At 39.8% G+C, this 20,859-nt stretch overlaps 1 protein-coding gene across 3 annotated transcripts in view; it reads right to left on the reverse strand.

Moving 5' to 3' along the window:
* The window catches only part of KALRN (kalirin RhoGEF kinase), a 719,845-nt gene that overhangs the window by 214,778 nt on the left and 484,208 nt on the right, over window positions 1-20,859 (reverse strand). For 2 of the 3 annotated variants that reach the window (XM_089520231.1, XM_089520232.1), the window contains 4 exons: window positions 19,125-19,291; window positions 8,143-8,262; window positions 3,303-3,521; window positions 1,422-1,571 (listed from right to left, as the gene is read on the reverse strand). In XM_089520231.1, coding sequence (XP_089376357.1) covers window positions 1,422-1,571; window positions 3,303-3,521; window positions 8,143-8,262; window positions 19,125-19,291 — 656 coding nt within the window. The remainder of the gene's footprint in view (window positions 1-1,421; window positions 1,572-3,302; window positions 3,522-8,142; window positions 8,263-19,124; window positions 19,292-20,859) is intronic. The other variant, XM_089520233.1, reaches the window with a different exon arrangement.

Here is a 20,859-nt window from a genome sequence, read left to right on the forward strand (position 1 = left end):
TAATAGGATATGCTACATGGGGAAAAAAACCCTAGATGATTCTAGCAGAAAAGCAACAGTGTAAGAGCCCAACAAAGGATAATACATTTAAATTTTTATTCTGGCAGATGCCAGTTGATTTCTTCTGAAGACTGTTCCTTTAGAATTATACTGTTACACCATGTGTATGTTGTCACTTTGAAAAATGAATGAATTAAGAATTCCTTGAAGATGTATGTGAACTATGATCAGCTGAGGTGTGGAGCTAAGGAGGGGACAGCAAACAAAAGCCTGCTTCTTCCTGTTGCAATTTGTTTGCTATTTAATATACAACGACAATGAATTGCTTTATTCTAATTAGACTAATAGTCCAAATAGAATAATACTCTTTAAAACTACTGGCATCAGTTTTGACAAGACAAAGGCAGAGATCCCTCCCAGTCTTGAAGTTCTTTTATATGGAAGTGCCAGGGAACAAATCTTGTTCTTACATACATGCAAAGCATCTTCCTGAGCCACAATCTCTTCCTTTTGCTGCAATTACTGAGTGAGAGCTGAGAGGAAGGAAAGCAGGGAAGGAAAGGGCATAGTATGAGTTGGGGGCTTTACGCTCTACTCAAATATACCCTTAATTAGATTAGGAGAAAACAGGAAACTTCAGTTGTCCCTCCAACGTGGCAGTTTACCTTCTCCATCTCAATCTCTTCCTCCCACCCAGGAGTTACAGAAGCAAACATAAAACTACCTAGAAACCAACAGCTGTAAAGGTCTGTCCAAAGCCATCTTTACTCATGCTTGACTGTTCTCCATTATGGCAGAAAGCCTTTGCACAGCACAGTCTGACAACTACATCTAGTTTTTTTTTTTTGGGGGGGGGTTGGGGGAAGAAAAGTTATTTAGTAATGCTTAGTCCTGGTGACACATCAGAAGCCAATGCACTAAAGTGTTGTTCATGTGAGTAAGCTATATTCATGTGAGGAGTACAATTTGTGAAAGATCTAGTCACTTCTATGACCTGAAAAAGCAAAAGTTGTGAATGAAAGGGAAGGAGATGCTGCAAATGGAGAAGCACCCATACATATAACAATATTGCAAAGTGGTGCCCATTTTTGCTTTTTTGGAATAAAGAAAACCCTGGGAAACCCTATTCTTGGGGTGATGTGGAGTGACTTTAGGCTGTCCCTTCATGAAACCATTACAGAAAGAATGGACCACTGTACATAATGTGTATGCTGTGCTGGTTTTCACTTCTATAAAACAATATGCAGATACACCTTTGTCTTACACCGTAGAATCTACATGGATATGAAGGCATACAGTTCATAATCTGCATTTTGTCTAGACCAATTCCCACCCAGGATGACTACCAAGATTACTGCCCAGCTACTTTCATAGTTACCCCAAAGTAAAAACTACTAAATATTGAGAGAAATAGGGCAGACCTTGAGAAAGGCTTCCTTTTGTTCCAGATGTTTGCTGATTAAGGGGATAACATGATCTATTTCAGATGCTGGTCCAAGCTTATCACGGCCTCCACACCAGTCTTCATCCCTTCGATACTCCTGTTCCAAGCTCTCCAACACACTGCAAACCTGAGACACAAACCAGCATAAAATAGCTCAGCTACACAAGCTGTTGTGATCTACAATGTTAAGTAGTATTCAAGTGTGCTTGATTGCAGCATGAATGATCTGGAAATGGCTTGAAAACAGTTTTCAATTGTTTAGGCCCAAATTATAGGAAAATCCTGGGTGACCAATGGTGGCTTTCCCCATTATAGAATCATAGAGTTGGAATTATGTAAAAATGGTTCAGTAATAATACTGCAACAAACCCTACTGTGGTTTCCCAAAAGACTGAATTTGGGTACAAATACAGTACACCTGTATTTGAATTACTGTACAAATACAGTACACCTTTGGAACATTCACAGATTCATTGTCTGTGTGCAGAGTGGAAAAGGCTGAGCCAAAACTTCTATTAAGAGCATCTTTCTGGCAGAAACGTGAGATACAAATCAGATAGTGCACCCGCTCCATACATGGGAACACCATACTTGGTCTCCTGTTTATGCGCAAGTCACATTGCCATCAAATGAATGGTGGGCGCTTTGCCGCCGCAAGCTTGAGCTTATGCGGGATTTGCCTTACGTTGGGGGGGGGGGGTCCGGAATGGATCTCAGCATAAGGCAAGGTTCCACTGTATGATGTGTCACAAATCTCCATTGCTCACTTTTTTATTGTTGTTGTGACTGTAGTCCTGCTTCTACTGCTAACTCATGCTTCATGACCTTAGTAATGGCAGGAATGGCACTCTGAGATGCCATTTATCCAGTCAGGTTTTAGATTGAGGACATCACTCTTAATTTGCTTCTTGATGACACCATATCAAAAATAGTATTATCATGAACTATATTAAAGGGAATTCATAAAGCATTTACTCAGTTTTGATAGGGTGCAAGATGGACTTCCTGGGCTGTTGCTCGTGGTGAATTCATTGCGTGGTTTTCTCTCTTTGGTGCAATAGCTGTGGCTTTGCAGCACTCCTTCGTTTGTATGCAGCACCAGAGCAGCACTGTGATGCCACGCCCTGTGTGGTGCATTGCACAGTGTCATGCTGCCTGGGATGGAGCCAGGGCATGCATCGTGGAGACCCTACACCCCAATTCCACTCCCAAGCCGGCCCAAACTGCCGGTCTGAACAGCCTCTTGGAAATACTTTTGTTGCTAAAACAAGAATCTAGTGTTATTCTTGCTGACCTGACCATATAAAGTAGCTGTATCCAATGTTCTTTCTCCATTTTTATTTGTCTTATTTATCATATTCAGTAAGTAAACTTCTGTTACCATCTTAAAGTCTACTTTTAGGATCTCAGTAACTGTTGTGTGGATTTTCCCCTAGCACTTTTCCACAGTGCGGCAATTCCACCACATATGATACTTTTCTTTTAGTACGCCATCTCTGCACCTTTTGACAAAAACTCACAACACCAGGTTTTTTTTTAAAGGCTTTTATGAAATCAGAAGTAAATATCTAGCCACTTCCACATTCATCAAGAGCCTCTTGAGCCTCTGAGATTGGTGGAAGGGGAAAAGTGCTCCCAGGCCTTACAAAATTGTACAATCTTGGACCTGAAACAGACAGGCTGTCTGCTTCAGCCATTGGTTTACATCCCATTTCAGTGAATAGGTGGTAATAGATGCTATCTCATATAACTGACTATGAGAACAATAACTGACTATATTCTATGGGAACAATAATAAACAAACAAACAAACAAACAAATAAATACAGTATGACAGTATAAGGCACTGTTTTGCTCACCTGTTCTGAAGTTTTATAAAAAGCAACAGATGCATTAACCAGCTTCAGCCTGTCTTCCATCTTGAGCATCAGCTGCTGCCAGTGCAATGCCACCTTCTCTGCACATTCTCTGATGGCGTCAGCATCATAGTGCCCAGCCTGCAGCAATACCTCTGCCTTCTGCTGTACCTGGAGGGCACTCTGGTGTGTCTTCTGCAAGGAAGTGGCATGAAAGAGGGACTGTGTATGCGGGGAGGAAAGAGAGATTTGTATAGATGTGCCAGGCAAATGGTATAATGATGTGAGGTGTGAGCATGAAAATGTGAAAGAATGAAACATTTTAGAGTGAGTTCCAGAACTAACAGATTCTCTTCATAAAACATTTTGCAGATAAATTTTCTTGCTTATTTTAAATATTTATATATTATCAATATTTAATTCCCACTTTTCTAAAAAATATGCAAGTAAGCTCAATGGAAAGGGGATGTTGACATTAATGATAATTTGCATAATACTTTTAACATACTCAGTACTTTTAAAAGTTTGGGTCACCACCCCCAACAACAGACCTGAAAGGTAAAATATTAATATGTTCAATTGAAGAATCAGAATAGGAAAATGTGGTTTGTTCAAAAGAGTTTCTTTTAACATACTGTTGTGTACTGCAATGCATTGAAAGGAGCAATACACCCTTCCAAAAATAATAATGAAGTTAAAAATTATGAAAGTATTCAAATGTTACTAGTTGCTACTACCTAGCTAACCCAAAGGGTTTCTCTGCCCCAACATTAATCTCAACTCGACTTGTGCAATACACTCTATTTGGGGCTACTCTTGTACCAAGTTCAGAAACTCCAATTAGTACAAAATATGGCAGCCAGATTGGTCACTGGTACATCTAGAGCTGACCATATTACACTTATTTTAAAATCTTTACACTGGCTGCCAATTAGTTTCCGGGTGCAGTATAAGGTGTTGGTTATAACTTTTAAAGCCCTACATGGCTTAGGTCCAGCTCACTTGAGGGAGCACCTTCTTTCATATAATCCACCCCACACACTTAGGTCCTCTGGTATAAATCTGCTGCAGCCTAAGAAGATCAGATTGGCTGCGGTTACCCAGAGGGCCTTTTCATCTGCCGCTCCTAAACTCTGGAATGGCCTGCCAAAGGAGATCCGTCATATCACTACTCTTGATGCCTTCAAAAAGGCTGTCAAGACGGATCTCTTCCGACAGGCCTTTCCAGACTGACCTTCCACCCCACTGACATTAATATGAACAGCTGTCCTCCTCCATGGAAAATGCCCCACCTCTAGTTTGATGGTCTCTTTATTGCATTCAATTTTTAATCTGATTTTATATTGGTTCACTGTTTAATCCTGTTATAAGATTGGGAGGGAGGGAGGTAGGGAGGGGTAGGGGATTATAATTTTGTGGTTTTATATTTATATGTATTTTATTGTTATTGTTTATATGTTGTGACCTGACTTGATCCAGTGGAAAGGGCAGGCAAAATTAATTAATTAATTAATTGGATTTGGAAAGAAAGGGACAATATGATGACTAGCTCTTCTTTGCTTCCCTATTTTTTGCAGACACTAGAGACATGCTGAGACTTTAAAGACCACCAATATTTAATTTAATCTTCCACTCACTGAACAAACTTGTTCTCTCCCATTGGCACAACAAGTGAAGTTTTTAGTTAATACCTAGAACAAGCATCTCTGCATGCAGCAACCTGCGCTAACAGGAAACGTGTGTCCTGCTCGAGAGGGAGGTCTGGTTAATCTAGTCAATATGTAGCTGAATGATGCAAAATCTCCTCCACTGGATGACAAGTTTTAACACTCTTTAAATTTGCCATAATATGTCAAACACACACCAAATGTTGTTAGGAGCCTACTAGGAAGTGACCAATACCTCTGTTAAAAAATGACTATACATTGAAACAATTTATCATTGTTTTTGAAGGAGAAGTGCACTGCAATGTCAACAATGCGAAAAGAAGCTCCCAGGCTAACTGTTAATAAGCAGTTTAGTGCATTTTTGTTTGAAATATACTACAAAAAATAAATCAATAAAATTTCTAGGCATAGACATATTAAAACTGAGCACATATCAAGATGAGAACATAAAATAGCTGCAATTTTCCAATTGCTAGGAATTTCCAGGCTAGGTAAAATCAGTTTGTCCCAAAGGCTTTAATATTTATATTAGACAGAAAATAAAAGAGAGTCATTTTGAAATTGGATATATGTTCTAGCCAACACAGACTGCAACTTCACATTGCAAATTGTTGCACTAGAACTGCAACAACCCCCCTCCCCCACAGTTTTAGTATCATGTCATTGTGACCACTACATTCAACTGGAAATTCTAGTTACTAGAATCTAGTATTTCCAGCTGCATCCATAGGAAGAAAAGAAAAGAAAAGAAAAGAAAAGAAAGAAAACCACTAAACTTTGAAGTAAATATAGTTGAAATATTTAAAAGATAACCTAGTCCACACAAAGGTCAAGTCTGTCTGCACAAAATAGCTACTAGTCCTTTTAAGAAGTATCTGGGCTCATGTAGCAGAGCCAGAAATGGACTCCGATACAGATCTCCACTCAGCTAAGAGCCTACTGGGCCAGTTATTATCTCTCAGCCTTATTTCCTTACAGAGTTGTTCTGAGGATGAAATGGCACAGGGAAGAGCAGCTATCTGTTCTGTTTGACCAACTTGTTGGAAAAGCTGGATATAAATATAGCAGATGGACGGACAGAGAGATATTACAAATATGGCACTTGCTTCCAGCTGTGTAACAGGCCGATTCATTAGGGACCTTTGGATTTGGAATTTATTTCCAAGGCTGATGGTGCACCAGAACAGTAGGTAGAGATGGACAGAGCTAGGGCATAAATTTCCTTGAGGTGTTCACCATCTTGATAGCAGTTTTTATTGGCAGAGAGGAATTTAGGGATATATGGGTCAGGTTCAAGCTGTCGTATGGGTCATCTATCACGAGTCACCACACAACAAGAAGGTCATGCAGCAGATGTAGAAATGTATGCTGGGGTTTTTTCCCTTTAACATCTCCTTCTCACCGTATGAGATCCCATGAGTTCATAGCAGCATAAAATATGCCCTATCTCACTTTCAGGAGAAGAGGTAGTAGGGCAAGGAATGGATTTGACCCACTCCTGGATGAACTATGTGCTACATGGCTGCAATAAAAATGAAATCCTGGGTTGGCTGCAGATTACATAGATTTGGCACCAAGATCTGGCACTAAGGTCATCCTACTCTTATGGTGTGGTTGCCACTAGACTGGATCCATTTCTGTCGGAGTGGGCAGGCTTATTATTTGTCAAAAGGGGTTTCCATAAAAGATCTGGGGGTGAGATGTTTTGACAATGTTTCAACACAGTGTCTGACAAGCCAGGCTCACTCTCAGCCATTCTCATTGCAGTGCAACCTTCAACTTCTACACCCCAAATGGCTAAGTCCTGAAGTTTGATAAACCAATTTCAGCAAGCAAGTTAGGAGGGGAACTGGTCAGCAGGGTAGTGGACTGATGATTAGATCCAAGCCCTATGCAGTGCCAAATTCTGCAGAAATAGTAACCAGTAAAATGTTGTAGCCATTTCAACCTAACATAAGTGGTTGCAGTTGCTCATTCCCCCTACCTCTTTTCCCCTTCAGTATCTATAGCCCCTAGAGGAGCAATTTAATCAAGTTGCTGAAAATTCCAGGTTATTGGAAATGCAAAGACTTCTATTAGCTGAGGAAATGTTTGATCAAACTTTGGGAATTAGCCATTTTGAGCAAGCACACTGTATAAGTACTCAGAAGTGAAAAATAAAACTGAATAAATTTGGGGAAGAATGGGAAGGTTCAGACACTTTTGAAGTTCAAAAATCTCTTTAATTGCATTCCTCAAGTTATTTTTTATTAAATAGTATGCATTATATCTTATATCTTTAAAGTTTATTGATGCATCTAATAAAGGGTAATAACAACAGGAAAAATAATGTAAACAAAACAGAAAATGTTTTCTTCTGTTTACCAGTATAAATAACTATTTGACCACCATGTCATTTCAGAAAACTGCCCAAGATACCAAGAATGTAAACAATATTGATTTTCAACCCTTTTGCAGTTGAAGGAAAAAGCAATCTGTTTTCTATTACCAACACAAATGCTGGTAGTAGAGCAGCCCAGTTTATGGAACTCATATTTGATGCTGGAAAAATGATATGGTTCATTCATGTTCAGTGTATAAATTTTGGATTCACATAATTGGCTATTCTAATCTCTTGTCTTTCAATCTAGTGCAAGACAACTTAACAGTATTTTTCTTTTTCTTTTCAGGAGCTGGGAAAAGAAGAAAGTGATTTCCATTTATTTATTGCTAGCCAGTAAAACCAAGCCTGGAAGCAAATCAAAGGCTACTACCAGTAGTGTTGTCTTTCGAAGCATAAAAACACTGGGCAGGATCTAGTGCTGGATTTCCACTGACAGAGTAGCAACTTCTGATGCACTACAAAACCCTGTTCTGAAGTGCTGGGAAACCATGAAGGCTCCAAGAGGAAGGGAAGGGAAGGAATCAAAAGAATAATGAAAAGAATGAGCAGCATTTTCATCAATATTAAGGTTTTGTAAGGAATTAGGAGGTTCAGTGATAGAAGAGTTTATAGTGTGCAGAAAATGACTTCCTCCAGAACTAGTCTTCCTTTGCTGCTATAATGTAAGCAAGGCAATTCCCTGATAATTTTGTTTCTTTTCCTTTTGATCACCATTCAGATTATGCCCAGTCAGATGGCCTCATCTTTGCCCATTTATGAGAGGAAAGGAAATGCAGATATGCCCATATGTTACCTCTATGGCTAGCTGGAATTGCTCATGCTCTCTCTGGAGCTGCTCAGCTTCTGACAAGGAGCTTGCATTGACAAGACTGGCGTTGAGCATCGATTCTCCATTCCGGATCCAGCCAAGGACCTGGAAGAAGGAAAGAAAGAAATCTTAAAAGACACACTGAAAAATAACTTTTTAACATTTTTAACTTTTAAAACTTTTTCTACATGACACTACTGGAGGAGGTCATTCAGAGGTTTTGCTGATGTGGCATTGGTTTATGGATAATGCCCAACTCTACTTTGTATTTCTATTTATTTATTCAATACCTAGCGGGACTGCCGAATTCCTGAAACTGAAACTGGGGGGGGGGTGGTGGTGGTGGTGGTGGTGGAAGAGTGAACAACTAGAAATTTAATCTGAACTAGATGGAAGCACTTTTGGCAGTGAAACCAACTACAGTGAAAGTAGGTACAGCAGTACAGCCATTTTACCTGTATTTGTGGCTATAGTACAGGCATTTAACCACTGCGCCACCAGAGCACCCTACTCTGTGATCATACAATATATAATTGATCATATAATTGATCATTGATCTTCCAGCTCTATGATTTGGAATTAAAGATACAATTTTTACCAAAATGACTAGATTATATATGAGAAGGCAGTCCATTTTGCAGATGTTGGTTGAAACAGCACAATAAAATAATTCTTTTTTTTTTTTTTTTACAGAAACAAGCACATAAACTTCATTTCTCTCTTTAAAAAACAACAATTTCAAAAAGGATATCACAGCTGGAATTTTAGGGTGTGGGATGAGGCCCAGAATCAAGTGAATTTTTATTCCTTGAGATACACCAAATTTATTTTCAACATCAAAGGATGACATTACAGGTGCATATTAGGAGTTAATATAGGTAGAAAGTCAAAACCAGCAAGAATGGCTGCCAGGGCCTTCTAAAAATATGCAAAATACCACATCTTTCCTGATGTAGCTTTCATTTTTATATTTTAAACCTGTTTCTGTGCTTAAACTGTTGCATTTGGGTGGGGTGTAATTTGGCTTCTGGAGAATATTAATATATGGATGCAGAACTCATGGGAGCTGAAAATCAATAAAGGGGCTTCTTTTTATTTGCTTCCTTGATGCCAGCTGTGTAACACTTTGCCATTCCATCAAGTACCTCTTCATACCTCTGAGGCCTAGAAACTTATTTTGTGATTTTAATTGAAACTGAGACCCTTTAACATTTTAATAAGTACCTGTGGGTCACATAACAGAGCCTTAGGCACCACATGTGGCTTGCTTGCCATATGTCATTTGTTGTTTAATAGGGAAGAAGACAATTTATTTCTGCATATAAGCTCCCAAGTTGCGTATTTACGCTTAGACATATTTGCCTGCATCTCCTGGAATCATTTTATGTGGTTGGAAAATAATGCTTCTTTTTGTTTCATGTTTTGTCTATATAGAAACAGATGAATCCACATCACCAATAGATGCAACCTTTAATGTGTGATCAAATGTTGTTCATGATCTGCAAGGCTTTGAAACCTAATAAATTTGGTTCAACTGTCTCAATATAATCCTTCCTGCAACCCACACCTCTGTTCCAATCATGATTAATGAAACTGCTTTTAAAGAATCCCCTTTCCCTCCCTTGGTCTATCTAGCTTTTAAAATAGCAATTGCCACCCTTCAGAGGAAAGAAATTCATCGCCATTAAGTGGAAACAAAAAGAAGCAAGTTGTCCTTATATTTCACTGATCCTGAGTGGAGAGAAATAAAATAAAGGCCCCATACAGACTGCCAAAATAAAGCTGCTTCGGGTCACTTTGGAGGTATGCTGTTTAAATACATCCTAAGAGTTTGGAAGCTGCGCCAAGCTGTGATCCAGTCCTTAGAACTGGATTGTGGCTTTGGCGTGGCTTCCGGACTCTTAGGACGCATGCACGATTTAAGCAGCATACTTCCAAAGTGACCCAAAGCAGCTTTATTTTGGCCTGTCTGTATGGGACCAAAATGAAATAACATTCGGTTATATTCAGCAGCAGGGTTACTCTTTTTCATTTATCTTGAATCTCTCTTTCAACAATTTTTGCTACAGTTGCCAGAGAATGACATCTGAGATTCTAAAGGAAGTTATGGTGCTTTCATACTTCATCCAAAATATTGAAACAGTAGACTGGTGTTGTGTGTACTATACAAAACCAGCTTGCACAGTTGGGCTGGAACAAATAAATTGCCCTGACGATGATCTAATGCTGGAATTTTTCAGTGGACACTTTCCTACTTAACATTGTTATCCTAGGAAGTTGATGTGCCTATGAATTTTAAAGAGGAATGACTTATTTTTCCCAAGGCACAGACATATGAAGTCTACCCTGTGGAACTGGAAGCCACCTGGTGGTAAATTGTGATCATATGTTATTTATATAGCACCATTCATGTACATAAAGTTTTCTAGCAGAAGCAAAACAAGACAGGTGCTCTCCTCTCAAAGACTGGCATGTAATGTTGACAGAATAGAAAGACAAAAAAGGGCATTTAGAAGGCCAAAGAGCAGCTGTATGAGGGAAGGAAGGTGGATCCATGCTAACACCTGTTTTGCACGGAGGCTCTGCTCACATATGGTACAGGTTTCTCAGTTTACTTCCTCACACAACTACAATAACAAAATTGTTCTATTGCCTTTTTTTTTTTAAATGCTGCATGGACTCCTGCTGGGCCAATGAGCACTGGAGAGACTTACAAGAAAACAACATTGAGAGGGAGAGGGAGAGAGAGAGAGAGAGAGAGAGGTGGCTTTCTATATTTATTCTAGATAGGAGATTGGTGGCTGCTGGGTGGTGGGGGCAGGATGTAAGGATCAAAAAAGTGATGGATGAGAATAAGCTAAAAGAACCCTATAAATACCAGAATGGTATTTAGATCTTCAAAAAGGTTAAGAAAAGTAGTACATACAGCAATTGCAATCACCATGTTCTTGACACTTTTGGCCACTTTGAATGTCCCCTAAATGTCAGTCCTTTCTCGTTCTGTCAAACAGCACTATATTAGAAATTAATGTAATTTCTATATCCGTTACCCCATCCAGTTAGTTCATTTCATAACAAATAAATAGCAACCAACAGCACCATTATTGCATTACTATGGGAGACTACCACTAAAAGTAATCAATACTAAGTATCTAAAATACTGTGTCAAATTGCCAGCTACTTCATGATCAATATCTTTTCTGCATCACCAGCTTCTGCCTGCTTGTTACTGACTTAAACAGACAAGTGTAAATAACTCAGTGAAAAGGATTACAGTCCATTATTGCTCATAGCCTTTAGTTTTAGAACTCAAGGCCAGCTCTAAGAATCAATCTGAAATCACTAAATGCAGCCTGTGACAATTTGGTAACTCAGAGCTTAAGGGTCAGAATGTAGATCAGCAGGGATGGAACATTTGCCCACACTTAATTTCTTTGTTTACACTGATAACCTCTTAAAAAAACAAGACTCCCCTCATAAAACCCTTGAGCTGATCCATACAACCAGACTGTCTGGTTTTGTAACATAAGTTGCTAATGAGCATGGCAGTAGCTGACAAGTTACATGAGAGCATAGCGCACAGAGCAGGGAAGGCAAGTGTCCATGCCACCTGAACCTAATTTGGTCCACAAACTCTTCCAGTCTGGTCTGCAAAAGGTCCAAGTGACACAGGATGGTATTCTGGGAACCACAGTCCAAAAAAACAAAAACAAAACTAACACTTCTAAGGTCTGGGGCTTTCTCAGTCATAGAAACAGGCATTCTCTCATCCAGATCTGTACCAATTGTCCTACTAGTAACTGAAAGATTAAGCTGTTTATATTCTGTGCTATGTATGCCACCAGATTCCAAGGTGGCACTCGTAGCATATTGGAAAACAGTCCTACTCTTTCTCTTTTCTGTTCAAACAGATAACAGGAGCACACCAACTTAAATGGGAGGATCTCAGTAAAACTGAAAGGGTGTCCTTTTTTGTCTTTCTGGATTTAAAATGAGAGCAATAATTTAATGGCTACATGCAACTCTTCCTGCAAAATATTCAGCCCCTTGCTTTAAAAAAACTAGTTTCGAAACAGACATTTATGAATAAAGTATTCTTAAACTTTAGCAGCACTAACAGTGAAGTGACTCATTTGGTTTTTCTCCTTTCCATCTTTTCTCTTCTACCCTTCTGTTGTACTAAGAGCCAAAATGGATAAAATTCTGCTTGCACCAGAAGAAGCTTGTTGGGTTTTTTTCCCTTTCAATTCTCAGTTTCTCTTTCACATATTCAGGAAACATTAATTACTTTTACATCTTCTTGGAAATGTAATACATGTTTCACTAAGCAAAGCCCTTTGTACGTGAAATTTGTCTAGAGGATTCAAGGATAACTGTAACTGTGCTGATCATTATCATAGGGTAGAGAATTTAAGCTACTACAATTAGTATAATCTCCTGAAAAGCAAAGGAGTAGGGATTAACCTCATTCCAACAACTGGAGAGATCTGTCTTTTACCCCTTTTAAATACTTTTTGAGAGTTTCCATGAAAAATCCATATATTATGGTAATTTCTATAAACACAGTCAAGAGTTTATAAATGTGCAGACTCCCCATTTTCACGGCCAAACAAAGCAATCAGTATTATGACTGGGGGGAGGGTTGGCGTTCTGGGGTTTTTAAATTGTATTTTTAATTGTTTGATGTTTTATTTATACTCTTAGAATCCGCTTTGATTCCTTTGTGAAAAAGCGGAATACAAATCAATATTATTATTATTATTACCACCCAATCTCTTCAGTGGGACTGAAAAATCTCCCTGTGAAATTGCAAGTGCATCGAGGGCCTAAAAGCCAGATTCAAAGGTAGATTTAACTCTTCATTATTATGCCATCATCTTTCTACCATCGAAGATTTTAAAAATCCTGACACTTTGGACTTTGGGCTTCTGAATACATGAACAGAGTGTCTTCTCTTCTATTTTCAATAGGACCTACATCAGATTGTCTTTAAGATGGCCTGAAGTTATTCCTTGTCATTGGCAGGGTGCTATCTCATAATTGGGGTAGGTAGAGCCAGGATGTGTTCTCCAAGTCTTTCCCCTGTCTTTCTGGCAGTTCCTTCTTTTTAACTTAGTCATGAAGCAGTGCAACTATGGTTGGCGTCTTTTCCTCCTGCTGCTGCTGCTATTGGTAGGCCATTAGCAAAGGAAAGTACAGACTCTTTAGTATGAAAGACTTGAAACCTATAGATGGATATCTCTGTGCCTGAGATCCATGAATTCCAACCAACAGTAGTGGTCCCTAAGCCTAGCTCCAGCTCTGCAACAGCACATCCTTCTCCAAGGCCTGTTACAGACTGCCAAAATAAAGCTGCTTCGGGTCTCTTTGGAGGTATGCTATTTAAATGATGCATGGGTCTCAAGAGTCCGGAGGTCGCGCCAAAGCCACACTCCGTTCCTAAGCACTGGAGTGCAGCTTTGGTGCAGCTTCTGGATTCTTAGGACCCATGTATCATTTAAATAGCATACCTCCAAAGAGACCCGAAGCAGCTTTATTTTGGCAGTCTGTAACAGGCCCAAGAGTTCCATAATCCCTGCAGCCAAAGTTCCTACAATAGCAGCGTGTTTGGTATGACAGTCTAGAAAGATGAACAAGTTAGGCTTTAAGCCAAAGGCTTTGCCCATAAAGGCTTCCCATTTTGTGAGTAAATGCATTCAGCCTTGGAAACACCATACTAGCCAAGAGGTATTAAAGACATTTAATCTTTCCAGGCCTGCCTGGAAGAAGACAAGCCCTCCCTTCATCCTCCATCTTGAGGGAGAGAAAGGCAGGCTAGCTCCACCAGTCCTGCCTGGAAGAAGACAAGCCCTCCCTTCATCCTCCATCTTGAGGGAGAGAAAGGCAGGCTAGCTCCACCAGTCCTGCCTGGAAGAAGACAAGCCCTCCCTTCATCCTCCATCTTGAGGGAGAGAAAGGCAGGCTAGCTCCACCAGGCCTGCCTGGAAGAAAACAAGCCCTCCCTTCATCTTGAGGGAGAGAGAGGCAGGCTAGCTCCACCAGGCCTGCCTGGAAGAAGAAAAGCCCTCCCTTCAGCCACCTTCTTGAGGGAGAGAGATTGTATTGTATTGCATTTTTGTTCTGTACACCGCTATGATCATTGCGGAATAGCGGCCTATAAATAAAATGTATTATTATTATTATTATTATTATTATTATTATTATTATCAGTTGAGCTTCAGACCTTGTCAGAGCAATAGTCTTACTTGATGCTGTTCCAAATGCTGCACTGCCTTGCTGCTCTGTAAGCTCCTACTATTTCTCAAACTATGGCAATACTGTGTCCTATGTGCTCATGTATGCCTATGAACTAGAGATTCCCCATGGCTGGTCAAATATTTTGATAATACCTCTCACATCTTGAGGACACTTTGCCACAGAACTGGAAAAGCCATAGTAAAAGGAACCCTGAAAAATTGTTGTCTCTCTCTTTCTCTCAACATCATCCCAATAATTTGAAAACCACCTGGCCATTCTGTTTATGAAGTCTGACAGAGGCTGGGAAAGGCCGCTACTGTATTGCACTTCCTTTGTTTCCAGAGGTTCCAAACATCAACCCATTCCTTTGACACTGAAGCCTAAGGAGTACACTTTTGAAAAGAATAACTGTTCCTAAATGAGTTGAGGGCTACCCCCCCCCCCCCCATTTTTGGGATTTCCCATTGCCATTATGTTAAAATGCAACCATATGTAGGCATTCTAGCCTTTCCAGATTTTTTACTGTGTCAGCAAAAGTTAAGTAGGGTAGCATTAAGAATAGGTTGGTGGTAGCCCATTCTTCCTTTGCTCCTAGGAGCAAGGGCAATTTGGTAATGAATTTAAGACCATTCATTGTTTCAGATGCCCTAAAATAAAAGTGAAGCCCATTTGGATCTGGGCTGGAAGTGAAGAATGTGCCAAAATCAATATAGATTCCAATTTCACTAAGTGATTTTGATTATGACTCATCCCACAGGAAGCCAAATCCAGCCACTTTATGACGGGGCACTGATATATTTAAACCCAGCTCTTTCCAGGGAAAGTTATAGCTGCAATAATTCACAGGTTAATAATCAATTGACTTTTAAAGTATTCAGCTGAACAAATAAAATGAACTCTCTGAAAAGCACCTAAGTGAAAAGGCTCCCCAATAAAGCTAAAGAAACTCTAATGAACCACAGCTGTTAACATCTCTCTTGAAGTAGTCTGAAAGTTCATTCCTAGACCAATGACATTTTGCTTTCTCTTTATATTATATAGATGGTGAGAGAACAATATGGAAATAACATGACTCATTCACATCTATTAAAACAATACCATTCCCTTAAATTATGAAGAGGTTTGTAGGAAATATTACAGAGCAGGTCATACATAGTGAGAGTTTCTAAGCAAATAAAAGAACGAAACCAAGAACAGTAAGGTTCAAAATGAGTTACAGCCACAAGCAAGCACCACAGATCTTCATACGGCTCTTATGACTACTGTAAGGTGCTCTATATGGGCTTCCAGACAGTTTAGGAGCTTGCAGATACTTTTCAACAGGTAATCCTGTGAGAAATATTGTTTCTGTTACCTCAGAGTTAAACATCTTCATTGGTTGCCAGTTGGTTTCAAGTGTGCACATGCTTCCTTTTCCTTTGACTCCTACTCTCCTTTTGATGTCAATGACTAGATGATGCATCAGGACAGTTAATATTTATTTAGAGAGGGAAATTTGGTGGAACATTGAGCAAAGGCTGAATGGAAGTTGGGCAAACTGGCAACCCCACAGTCTGTTTCACTACCATGTGCAGGATCTATTCAACTAGCGCTCTTCATACTTGATTCTTGATAAATTTGCTACATTATTAAGCCCACACAAGCAGCCGGTGTGAACTCTATTTACAGTTATTTAATTTATTTTCCAGTTTATATCTCAATATGAGGCAATAAGACATCTCACACCATGATTTTACAAAAATCAGTTTTGTCCCCATGCCAACAGCAACATCTGCAGAATCAAATGCTAATGGTAGTTTTTTTTCTATAGTAGTTTCCTAGGGATTCACTGCATGCAAATAAAACAGCCTGTTAAAACACAATATTTCTATTCCCCTTTCTTATTCAGCTATACCAAATGTCTTGTTCTCAACCAAGGTTTTTACCAGTGACAAAATGTTCCAAATCTGTTTATCCATGAATACTATGCAAATGTTAGTAACATTTGCATAAACATTTGTAACTTCACAGCAGCTGTGTTCATTTGACACTTCACATCCTCCTGACACCCCTCCAGTTTATGAATTTTTGTTCCACCACAGTGGCTTTGCTTGCAACAGAAAAAGAACATATTCTGCTAGGCAGAAAGGAACAATATATCTTGACCAAGCTTTGTGTTTGCTATAAAAACAATGGAATTGTTTCAAATATTCTGCAAGATTTATCAGAACATTATGCACCTAATGAGCAAGCTGTCCACACTAACAAGGCTGAGCATCCCTAACTATTTAAATTATACTGCCCTACTAGTTTATCCTATACTACATTACATTAGACAATTGAGGTGTATCTCTACTGATAATAATATAGGTGCGTTCCAGATGCGCAAAAAGTACGTACTAGGTATGTACTAGGGTTAGGAAAGGGCGTCCTTTCCGGATGCCCTAACCCTAGTACGTACCTAGTATGTACAAAATGGCGGCGCCCATTCTACATGGGCGCCGCCATTGGGACGTCACGACCGCGCCGCCTCCAAACAGAGTGGCGCAGAAGTGACGTCCTGGCCCCGCACGAGGGCGCCTGAGGTGCCCTTTCCGCAGCACCAGAAGGAGCTCCGAAACGGAACTCCTTCCAGGTTTGTGGTGCTGGGCGCAGCCTTTACACAGCTGTGCCAGTGTCACAAAAGAGAAAGGGGCCGAGCGGCCCCTTTCTCTTCATCCCCGCCGCTGTCGGGGTGTCCTTGGGGCATGAAGCCCCATGGACACCCCTTTCCAGGACGTGGGGAAGTGGCCTTCTGCCGCTTCCCCACGGCCTGGAAAGCGGCGGATCGGGGCCTCAGAGGCTGCTGCTGTGGCAACTGAAGCCCCATCCAGTGGGGAAAGGGGCGGGAACAGGCCGCCCCAAAAGGGCAGTCTGTAAACCGCCATAGTTTCTCTCTGGGGAGAAATTACATGAAACTGGAAATGTTAGTTTATCTGCCACTTCCATAAATTAAGCGATGAATTCAAGTTTAGTTTTCATAAGAATGTGGATTACAATTAAGATATTCTTGCTATATAATGAAAAAAATAATTTAAAATAAAGAAACTTCTTCAAATGAACTAAAGGATTATGGAAATTGAATGCATAACATGTATTAAAGAAATATTTACATTGCTGATTTTGTTTTACATCTAAAGATTAAATAAACTAAATATGCTTGCTAATACAGTACAGACAGATTAACTTGATTATTTTATGTTTGTTCATTTATATTGGTTTCTAGAACCTTAGCTCCAACCTGAGATGAGTGCCCATGAACTGCAAACCTGGTGTTGATGGCAGGGTGCAGTCCTACCCAGAACACACTGTAATCCCAATAGATTATCTGTGTTGACCAAGATAACTTCTATTTCATTGGGATTGAGCCTCTGTTTTTTCATCTGCACCCACTCCACCAAAGCATCCAGACAATTTAGGATAATTTAGGATACCCACAACGTCTTCAGCATCAGTTGAAAAAGGGAGACAGGGTTGGGATTCATGAGTCCAGTGGAGAAATCCTACTTCAACAATCATTGCATCACAGCACCAAACTGTGTGATGCAGCAATTTTAAAGAAAGGTATGTTAGCAATATATTGTGACTATAAGATTATGCAATTATCAATTCCCACAGTAACTATGGGGCTGAGCAGACAGCCCTGTTGCTCACCCAGGTTGGTCCCTAGATCAGTGTGGGGATGCGTGGGTCTTTATATATCTGTCCCTGTGCTGACCTGGGACCAATTACCTGTGTGCACTCCTTGCCGTGCTGCACCATTGCTGTTACTCAGAAGCCCCCTGTCACTTCATCTGACAAAGAAACAGGGCACATGGCTGCATCCATGTGGCCAGGTGCCCCATTTCCATGTCAGATATGCTGATTTGGGGGGAGGGGCTCCTGAGTACCAACAACAGGACAGTGAGGTAAGGAACAGAGGGGTCATATAAACAGCAGGGGGTAGCTACAGAGTTTCCAGGACACTCTGTGGCAAACTAGGGATCAAATTACCCTGGGGTAAAGGCTATTTACCCTGGGTTTGGGCCAGATCCACTGGATCTGTTGGGCCAGATCCACTGGATCTGTGTCCAGTCTACCAGGATCAGGCCCAAGACTGGCCCCAGGGTTTTGGCCTGCATCATATGAACTATATGATGTGAGGATCGTGGGAGGGGGAGAGACACGCAGGCCTTTTGGCCCATGTGGAAAACCTCTTATTTAAGTGCCTGCATTCTGATTTAATCAAAAACTTAAAAGAAAAAAAATCCGTTCTGTAGCTGTTATGTGTTTATGGGGCATTTAAATATAGCAGAATTAAACCAGAGCAAACTGTAACTACCTGTCACTTTGACCCTTGGATATACAAACTTCAGTTGCCCTCACTAACTCATGCGTTTCCAGAGCATGTGCAAAATATAAATATATTCTATGTTAAAATCTTGGAGGTCAGCCCTACTTGAAACATGAACAGAACCCACATTAATGTTTAACAGGTCTTTACATGATGGGAAATCTTCTGGTTCTTCATTTACTCTAAGATCCAGGTTCATATCAAGCACAGTTAGAAGTTGGATCAAGCTTTGCACTTGACAGATTTTGAATGGTGCAGACAGGCAGTTCAACAGCCTCCATGTGTAGCAGCAAGGCATAACTTAAAAAAAAAAAATCCCCCCCCCCCCCAAAATTTCATGTCAATAAGAACAGCTAAGAGCAATTGTGAAAATGCTGACCTGCTTGACCTCTGCTTGTAGGTGCCGGAGCTGAAGACACTGCTCTAGCCGCTTGTGTGTCTGATCGGCATTGAGCTCCAGCTCATGTTGCTTCTCATGAAGAAATTCCAGTAGCTCCTGCACTTGTGTTGCTAGATCGATGTCCTTTTCACAGATTAATTCAATGCCTGTAATGAAATAAATGTCCTCCGATGGAACAGTTTTGTGCTATGAGGGTTGGCAAGAAGTCACCAGAAAACTGCTGTGGCCAATTACTGTGACCAAAATTCTGATTTTTAATACAAACCCATTGAAAATTTAGATAAATTAATTCAAATTTATGAAGCACTGAGAAGACAATCTGACAACTGTTATAATCTAGCATATTGTATGGTTTCATTGAAGTCAGTGATTCTACACCACATAAATTCACACAGGCCTGTAATTCTTCACTGATTTCCCTCTCAAATGAAGTGACAAGTAATTTTAGAAATCTTCTTCCAATTGTGAGAAAGTATTTGAAAACTGTGCAGCTTTTGGAGACAATTTGCAGTTCAGAACTTACCCTGCACAAAATTTGTACATTTTTGCTCAAAACACAGCTTTTTCTGAGCAGAAAATAATATTTTATGCAGACAGATTATTTTTTTGTGCAGAAAATGCTGTACCTGGAGATTTATTCTGAACAAAATTCACACATGATTCTTCCCAACCCTTATAGCAGAAAACAGAATTTTATGTCCAGGAAACAGTATTATCCTGCACAAAACTTTTTTTTTGCACACAATATGTGAATATTGAATAGAGTAAGTTCGAAACTGAAAATATTCTCATCAGTCCATGATTCTCTCCAAGCTTTTAATTCTTAATGGATTTTATGAAATAAACAGCATGGGGTACACGTTCCTGATGTGCATATCAAATGTCCTATTGATTCTAGTGGATCAGGATTATACCACTCTTTGGCACTACCTAACAGGCAAAAGTTAATAGAAGACAATGAAAAACAAGAAAAATCCTTGCGGAAATATACATTAGACCAAATATGCTCAGCCCAGACTGGTGGATTATCTGTGATCATTCGTGTACTTGCAAACTTGTGTAATTAATTTAGTACTGATTTGCAGCCTAGCTCATCCTATGCATCCAGCTCATCCTATAAAGTTATCTGTACTTATCTTATATGTTGTTAACTGCTGTAAATTTGACTTTAACTTATGGTAACCTTATAAATGATAACCCCCCCCCCCCAAAGTATTACAAGTATTACAGTCCCATTTTAGTCATCTCATCTTCTAGGGAGATTTCAGGCTTGATTTGCTCTATAAACTGTCTTTTTAGTAGTTCACAGTATCTGCAGAACTCCTGTCTCCTATGTAAATGGCTGTAAAAAGTGATTCCAGCATTTAGATCAGTTACTCTGAATTGTTAAAGCGAGCTCTTCTTTATTTCTGGATAAATTGAAACAAATGAAGTAACAGGGCAAAGCATGATTCTTGTGATTCTTGAGCAGCTTTACAGAAGCGAGTGCCAGAGTAACCACTGCCTTTCTATAATGGGAGAAGGGTATTATAATTGAATACTGTATTGTTGGGAAGCATTTTCAGATTCTGGCTTCAGTAAAAAACAGCTTATCTTGAACACATTACTTTTTATCATCAGATTTTATTTATTTATTTATTTAGTTAGTTAGTTACTTAGTTCTCACCTATGAATGCTCAGAACAGCCAGTTGAAGTCAGGCTGGCAAAAAGGTG

This window comes from Sceloporus occidentalis, unplaced genomic scaffold (genome assembly GCF_023333645.1).
Source record: "Sceloporus occidentalis isolate IW3139 unplaced genomic scaffold, rSceOcc1.0.p SCAF_4, whole genome shotgun sequence".
Lineage (NCBI taxonomy): Eukaryota > Metazoa > Chordata > Lepidosauria > Squamata > Phrynosomatidae > Sceloporus > Sceloporus occidentalis.